The 8777-nt window shown below is 35.2% G+C and overlaps 1 protein-coding gene across 1 annotated transcript; it reads right to left on the bottom strand.

Annotated features, from left to right (window-relative positions):
- Positions 1–4598: 4598 nt before the first annotated feature.
- Positions 4599–8759, bottom strand: LOC18594160 (Galactosyltransferase family protein). Its single transcript, XM_007021643.3, has 7 exons — positions 8262–8759; positions 7855–8007; positions 7685–7767; positions 7480–7579; positions 5933–6046; positions 5250–5392; positions 4599–4971 (listed from the first exon to the last, which is right to left on the bottom strand). Exons 1-7 carry the CDS (start codon positions 8630–8632, stop codon positions 4883–4885), a joined length of 1053 nt encoding a protein of 350 aa, XP_007021705.3. The 5' UTR covers positions 8633–8759; the 3' UTR covers positions 4599–4882.
- Positions 8760–8777: the final 18 nt, after the last annotated feature.

The raw sequence follows: 8777 nt of genomic DNA, 5'->3' as shown, positions 1-8777 counted from the left end.
TCCACTGTCATACTACCCTGAACCAGATTAAGGAACTCCCTCTCCAACTGTAACAACTTGCTTCGAGGGAAATACTTGGCATAAAAGGCAGTGCGAAAATTCTCCCAATTGAAGAACTCAGGGTCATTGTCATGAGTGCGCGCTACTCCTTTCCACCAATTATGTGCACTACCTTGCAATAGATAGACTGCAAATCTAACCTTGTCCTGATCACTGGAACGCATGGCATCAAAAGCTTTCTCCATCTCCTCAATCCATAATTCTGCATCATCCGGGTTTGTGGAACCCTTGAAAGGAGGAGGGGCTATCTTCTTAAACTCACCCAAAGCTTTCCAGTCAGAAGAATTGTCAACCTGTTGGACCGGTTGTAGGCGTTGTCGTTGCTCCCTAACCAAACCAGCTACCTCCTGTATCAAGTTCAACACTCTATCATCATGTCCAGCCACAACACCTTGTGTCCCCTCGATTGGGTTTGCAGGAGGTTGGTCAATTTCAACTGCCATCTGAGCATATGATGTTTCAACATCATCTTGATTTTGGCTTAGAGGATTTTGAATTCTCTCAGAACGAGACCTCCTAGCACCAACTACTCTAGCACTAGCCACAAGTTCAGCGAGATTAGGTTCGCGGTCTCGACGAGGAGGCATACTGATTTCTCATAAAAAGAAAAATTAACATTAGCATTTTTTTTTTTTTACACTACCACAAAATAACCATAAAAGTATAACAAACATGAATGGAGGGAAAGCGTCCCAATCCTATTTTTTTTTCTACCCATCTCTCGAATCTCGCACAAGTGTTATGTAACTACGTAATTATGCCTAACCTGGCTCTGATACCACTAAATCTGTTACGCCCCAGACCCGAGACATGACAGACGCCGCATACCTGTAAGGTATAATCCCACAGACATGCAAGGCTCTAAAATATATATCTTAAACCATTACTAAAAGAGACTAATATACCTGAAGAATTTAGTGATTTATAAACTATATCTGTTGACAGAATTTCCAAATATCATAATTTGACAATATTCAAAATTAAATCTCCAAAACCATAAAGCTACTGAGTCAAGATAAAAGTCTGAATACTAATTAAGATAGTACGATGTTCATAATATTTAAATAAATCCTAGATAATTTAAGTGCTACTAAATTAAACATCACTCCCCAAAGTTCCCGCGTGGTTGACCAAATCACAACCTGAAAAAAATTTGAAGGAAGGGGTGAGTCCAACTACTCAGCAAGTAACTAACATCCCTTCAGCCGGATTAAGCATGCTTAAAACATTTATGGCAAAATATCATTTACAAATGCCAAGACAAAATATTGGGTAATCTTATTTGGAATCACATAATTCAAAATTTGCGCATTCAAATAACAGAACAAATATATTCACAATATTTAACTTTTAATGGTCTCCTGTAACATGCTACGACCACACTTAACCCCTGTGGCATAGGTCAGAAATAGAACCACAATTAACCCCGGTGGCACGGGTCAGAAGCATATCAAAGCAACCATTGGCTGCACTGAACAGATATCACAAATACTACTATTCTGTAACCGGTAGTGCGGTTGGGAGATCGATCTCTAATCACAGAATACATGTCGACATGGCCAACATTTAACCCCCATTGGCAAGGTCAGAGCATAGCCATACTAGGAGACAAAACAGAAATATATATTTTTAGATTAACCAAAGTTCATAAAACAGTATATCAAATTTCTAAAGCATATCTCATACACCTCAAAAGCATATTCGTTTCAAACTAAATATTTATGTTTATATTCGCAAAAACATATACGTATACATTATACCAAGTCATGAACAAATTTCCAATTCAGAAATCACGTTTTGCATAAACCACATTATAAATCTAACATATAAACTTATATACATATACATTTTGCATGCTTAACTCAATTTTAATAAATCATAGGACAAAATATTATATCTCATGTACAAATTCAGATTGAAGCTAATTTTTAAGGTGTGAAAACACCGAAGGGATATCAGTCACTTACCTGATCTCGTAAATTTTACTTTCAAGTAGCAAATCCGAAAATCCTCTTAATAGCCTAGTATTTCGAGAAACACAAAAATCAGAACTAAATTTGCAAACAGATCCTACAAGGCGACTTTTCGTTGACCATCCTAAGCACTTGGGGTGTGTAGCGACTCCTATTACAATTTATGAACTTTTTTTTTTTTTTTGTTAATAAGGTAATATATTATTATTATTTATATTTTTGAATTAAACAAAATTTCCAATAAGGTTGAGAATTAAACTTAAATCATAAAATCAGTAAGGACTTTAAATTTCAGATAGAGAAATAATACTAATTTCACTTGTAAAAATCATATTTGTAATTAATTTCATAAATTTTGATATTTTAATAAAATCTACTAATTTAAGAAATAAATTTATAAAATATAAAGATACATACTTCTTAACATAAAAATACAGTAGAAATCACATATCCAATATTTATGAAATTTACAATAGAATTTATCACATAATAATTAAAATCAAATTTTTAAAACAAATTTAAAAAAAAAAAAGAAAAAAGATTTTCTGTTTTCTGGAATTTCCAGAATCTGGATGACCATTTGGCTTACTTCAAGCTCTCATATCTTTTAACCCGAATTATTTCCAGTGATGAAATCAACACCAATTTAAAGTATGCATATCATACTACAAGACCAAAATTTGTTTCGATTAAAAAGACCACAAGATTCCTAAGTTTCGAAAGCCAAAATTCAAGAAATCATCACAGAAATACCCAGATTTTTGGGTTTCCAGTATCAATGAGCCTACTTTGAGGCTTTAATTCTCTTAACACAAGAAGCCTCTAACCAAGACATTGATACCAAATTAAACATCTAATTTCATACTTCAAAAGCCCTCAAAGAAACGACCAAAAACGTCACCAGAATATGGAGTTCCGGTGACCCAAAGTCGGGCTGTCAAAACTGTTGAAAACCAGATTTCTAATTAACTTCAAAAATTCATATATTCCTAACCATAAGGCCAAACAAGATGCTACAAAAACCATTGGAAAGATCTTTTCAAGACCTTTCCATTGGTACCCATCATGCTACCGGAAAGTCATCAGAAAAGTGCCGGATTTAAATAAAAAAATAAGAAAATATATCTAATTTAGGGTTTTTGTACTCAAATTATGAAAATATAATTCCCAAACATACCTTAATCAGCAATCTCTTTTCCTCTCCTCTGTCTTTCTTCTTCCCTGATATTAAGCCTTTCTGACTGTCTGTTGTTTGAATCTGATGAATGAACTAACGTAAGTTGTTGTCTGTTCTTTTAAAACTTATAAACTACCTAACCCCACTAACTTAAATGGGATAAATAAACTGACCTTTAATCCCACTAACTTAAACGTGATAATAAAACTAACTTAATTAAACTTCTTCTTTTACTTAAAGACCCCTTCTTCTATTTTTTTAATTATTAAGACACTCAAGGTCATAATTGTAAATAAATAAAATACTAAAATAATATCTACTTATTATCTTTATAAAACTATAGCTTAATAATTTTAATTTAATTTTTTTTATAATAAATACTTTGTGAGGGGTATTACAAATGGTATATACCAAACACTCTTTGATGTATGAACAATAGCAAGTTCTATTTACAATGGAAAATGACATTTCTAGGAGAGTTACGTGCAGGGGACGCTGAATGCTGTCATTTCAAACCTCTTTTGCATAATCATCGATAAGAATCTGACGACGAAGATTGTTCGCATTAACTATTATAAATAGGTAGGAGGGTCAGAGGGTGTTAGTCCAAGAGAAGCAAATCGTTCTTATTCAGCTAAAGTGAGCTCGTTTCGTAGTGTTCTTTTCAGCTATGCGGTCCTTCGAGAAATACCTCACAAAGGTTGATGTTAAGAAGCAAATGGCAATTCCTAGTGCTTTCAGGGAGCATCTGCCTCGTTACGAAGGAGGACGGACAATATCCCTCTCAGTCCATGATGTATCCGGTAACCAATGGGAGGATTTTGGATACTATATTAGACGAAAAGGTAAAGATTATGCTAAACCTGTTTTTCAAAAAAATTGGCGCAAGTACGCTCGTGCTAAAAGCCTCAAGCCTGGTGATAAAATTATCTTTCGAGTTGAAGAGAATGCTGCCAACGGTGCTCCAACATACACAATTGCAGCACAAAAAAAGATCGTGATGTTCGGTAACGATGTTTGGAGTGGGGAGTTTTAGGTAACGTTTCATTTTACGTACAAGTCAATTTAGATATGCTCTTACTGTTGTTGTGATCGTGTTTGGCTTTCTTCTCAGCAATGGCATACTTTGAGATGCTTTTGTTGTTGTTGTGATCCTGTTTTGGTACCTCCTTTTGCTTCTTTAGATTACTATTATTGTATTTGGTTGTCTCCGGTCAATGCCTACATAATTAATATCATAAGTGTGTAGCATTCGGATATCTCTTTTTGTTACCCTTCCTTTTGTTTCTGTCTCGTTAAATATAATCTTATTACAAGAATGTATATTAATCTTTGATGATAATTGGATCTAGCATTTTACAACGGAGATCGATACATGGAAAAAAGAATGGTAATGGAATCAGGTAAGTGAGTTTTCATTTTAATCTTTAAAAAGAATGGTAATGTAAAAATCTCTTGGCAACTTACATCGTCGGTGAAAAAAAGATTTGTATGTTACACTACACACAAAAAAAAAAAATTGTGGACGACAAAAATGGCTTGAGGTAATTGAACAAGGAGAGGGAAGTTTAGATATGTCTGGTGGCAGCAAGATCAACTTGGTAGAGCCAGCAATTCTCTGAAACATTTTCTCAAGTTGGACAAAACCCGTGCAAGTTCAAGGCCAAGAAAGCTAATCATCATCGGATGGCAAAGTTGGACTATTCGAGCAGGCATCCTTCTGATGGAGTTCCAATAGCTTCGTCTCTGGATTACACAATCCTGCATTGCCAGAGTAACGTTACAACACAGCATATGACTGATAGAAACACGGTCAAACAAGTGTGGGAAATATATAACCCATCGTATTTCAGTAAACAAATCTTCAGGGATCATGTACCGTACCAAGGATTAAGAATTAAATTTTAAAGAGAACAACTTCTACACCAACCCTCTTTTTTTTCTTTTTTTTCTGTTCTAAAGTCCATAGAAATTAATAACTCTTGGAGCTTAGAATGATTATTGGTGCACCAGTTTGTAAGCTTCAAATGGACACCAACCTGAACATTTGGGGATATCCCAGACAGCAATAGATGATGGCGTACAGTCTGGCTCACACAATGCTCGGTTATCCTCATGGTTAACATTCATTGCAAGCATCCATGCACCAATCGTAACATCCTCATTACTAAACATCCGAAAACTGCAACTCATACAAAGTGGCAAAACAACATAATAAATTAGAGATCTGAAGATAAAGCATCATCAGTAACATTACTTCATCTAATGTTACAAAAGGAGCTGTCAAGGATAAGAACCTCTTGCAAAGTGTACGCCAGAATATGCATTCCTCATACAATCCCACTTTTATTTTCAAACAAATACAATTTCCATTAAAAGAAATCTCCAACCTCCTTAATCACAACAAAAGGAGGAGGGGAAAAGATATAAAGCTGGATTAGTATACATAATGTTCAGTTTATATTAGATGTCTTGAGAAACAAGGCCAGCCATGACAAAATAATTCAAAACAAGGGTTCAAACATTTGAGGAACATTTCAAGCTAAGCATGCTGAGTTCAAAATAAGGATTGGACTTGGGTGTTTAGGAAACAAACATACATTGTCTACAAGTGAAAGTTCCCAATCCAAATAAAGACAAGGATGGAACAAGAAAAAATAAAAATAGAAAGAAATGGCTTAACAGATAATAATGTGAGTAGATCTGAAATCATTAAGAGTACCTGTTGTTTCTCAGGGCAACCAAACTTGCAACAACATCAGCTGAAAGAGCGTATATTGGACCATAGGCATGAAGAAAGTATTCCTTGCCAAGTAGATAGGATAGTGGCTCATACCTGCATGAATTTAGTCAAATTTGATTACATCAAAATTGTATTAGCTGAGCAGAAATTTATGATCTACTAGCTGAGCATAAATTTATGATCCATGAAACACATTATTGGGGCAACATAGGTCTCATTGACATTCTAGTATCCAAAAGAAAAACAGAAATGACTAACATATTTTGTTTAAGCAAATTCTGTTGATGACCCTTCACTTATGTTTGCCTGCACAACTGCAAGGTTTGGGTAATGCCTAAGCTCTAGGAGTAAATATCTATTGGTTCCCAAAGTAATATAACACATTAAAATCTTCCTTCAAGGTTTCTACAGGTATATGACTTTGCATGTTAATATGTAAAGACAACCTTTGAGCCCATACCCTCAAATATTGAATCTTGTTGAATATAATTAAGCATAGCAAACCATGATATATCTTTTCACAAAAAGCTTCAAACCATATCTTCCTTATCCTAAAAGTGTATAAGTCGATGTGTGGGCAAATACAAATGTAACAAGGTGCATTACAACATGGTATACTACACATCTAATCACCAACAAAGGAGAGTATATAGACATCTACAAGATGCATGTGTGAGAACATCTTAAATATAAAGAGGTAAAATCAAATGCATCATCTATTGTTAAAACCACAGTCGTGCATCTCAACTCTTGCAATTTTCAGAGAATTTTTTAGAGCTGCATATTCATACATCCATACATGCATGCATGAATGCATTCATACATACTCAAATATATGTATGGACATATGTATGTATGTGTGCATGCATGTATGAATACATATATTTGAAGGTATAGAGCACCATAGATCTTAAAAGATGAAACTATCAACAAAGAAATTCATCCTTTCACATGAATACATTCAAGATCAAGGCCATCTTAATAGGTTGAGTTAGTTTCTCTATGTGATGATTCTAATAGTAGATGCTAAGACAAAGATTATAATGTACAAACAAAATTTCTCTGCTACCCTTGTAGTCACAATCCTTGGTGTGCCATTATACCTGAAGAAGTGGAAAGAAGTACAACTCTCATAAGGCCTAAAATTCTACAAACTGATTGATAGTGAGTAAATTTGCAGCCCACTTTGACTGATCTGGTTTTAAATAACTTTTGGTTCTTTAAGGTCCTTTCCTATTATCATAGCTTAAAACACCCAAAAAAAAGTGCTTTCCTGACTTTTCCTCAACATTTGTGCCCTTAATAAAATGTTTTTAGAGATTTTAATAGATGCCATATCAACCAAAGATAGCATCTGTCCAAAAAAAAAGCACCAAAAATAGCAAACTATCCTCTCTTATATCAATTTACAGCAAGAACGCACCGCCTCAACTAAGGAGAAACACGCACATGAAACACAAAGCAAGAAAGCAGTTAAAAGAGATATCTAAAACATAGATTAAAACAGTAAATTTACCAGAACTAACCATTTCAATTTTGGATCAGTAAATACCGGCCCCTTTTTCATGCATCCAAGGTAAGTCTGCGAGTGAGAACGTTCTTTTGCTAATAGAAGTGATAGTCGATCTGAAATATATAGCACAACGTTGTTAACTAACCACATAAAGCTGCACCATTAAGGTAAAGAACAACACCAAACGCACGCGTAAAAGAGTTAATAAACCAAGTCACCTGGCCTTAAATATATATCATCATCAGCTTTGACATAAAACTCAGAATCAAAGAGTGCATACGCAGCTTTGAAGAATGCTAACCTGAAGCATAAATTCTAAGTAAGCAATTTTCTTTCAAAGAATAACATGACCAACAGATATAACTAAACTATTTGACAAAGAACTAACGTTTTGTATGGAAGCTTACTGTACTCCTCCTCGATATCTAACAGCAGGAAATCATCATATTCTGCAACTTCTTTTTTCAGCTCCGCCATCTTTGACTTATCATTTGTTCTACCGATTATAAACCTAAATGCTAATCCTGTTGCTTCTTCCAACCTGAAAAAGAAATGGAAAAAAAATGTTTAAAATTAAATTATATTTGATTAACGGATGAACAAATATTTAAAATATACCGTTTTTTTTTTTTGAAAGGTATTTAAAATATAACGGTAATTCAAGTTTAATCGTTCTCTTCTAAAATTAAGACGAAAATGCAATTGATTTCATTTCAAAATAAATTAGAACTAAAATTACCATAATTATAAATTTTTAAAAAAAATTATACTACTATATCAAAAACTTTTACATACCGTTGAAGGCCTTGACGATCCGAAGGCATCCAAGTTTTCCTCAAGGACCGTCTCCGACCGGTCGAACCGAACCCGGTTTGGATCCCAACAAAGCCCATAACTTTATGCCTCTTCGTCCCATTATCGTCATCTCCACCGGCGACACCATTATTCCCATTCCCTGCTCTGTCCCAAAGAACCCGGACGGATCTCGGGTCGGAGCTCCGGCATCGGTAACCGGATCCACCGGAGGAAAGGAAAGAGGAGAGGGCTAAGAGGAAAGAGACAATGGCGAAGACGAGGAGGGCGGAGAAGATCAGGACCGTTGACCTGGTGGGGCGCGTGGCCAGCGACGAAGTGCGCGCATTGAAGAATTTGGGAGATGAGGGCATAGCTGTGATTGGGGAGATTGGGGGAGGTGGAAAGTGGTTTAGGAGAGAAAGGAAGGTTTCATTTGGAGTGGAAGGGAAGTAAAATGGAAAGGAGTGAGAGAGTGACAAAGTGAAGAAAACTTCTTGTCTTCCCAGACTTATTGGA

This window comes from Theobroma cacao, chromosome 7, assembly GCF_053813885.1.
Source record: "Theobroma cacao isolate CCN51 chromosome 7, ASM5381388v1, whole genome shotgun sequence".
NCBI lineage: Eukaryota > Viridiplantae > Streptophyta > Magnoliopsida > Malvales > Malvaceae > Theobroma > Theobroma cacao.
This window is presented reverse-complemented; position numbering and strand designations above follow the sequence as displayed.

What these genes read in the sequence shown, in the direction of transcription:
- LOC18594160 (XM_007021643.3), bottom strand. Translation starts at nt 8,632, where the DNA reads ATGCCCTCATCTCCCAAATTCTTCAATGCGCGCACTTCGTCGCTGGCC. An exon ending in GTTGCCCTGAGAAACAACAG is followed by an intron (nt 5,393 to 5,932) that starts GTACTCTTAATG and finishes TATGAGTTGCAG; the next exon opens with TTTTCGGATGTTTAGTAATG. An exon ending in GGATATCCCCAAATGTTCAG is followed by an intron (nt 4,972 to 5,249) that starts GTTGGTGTCCAT and finishes CTGGCAATGCAG; the next exon opens with GATTGTGTAATCCAGAGACG.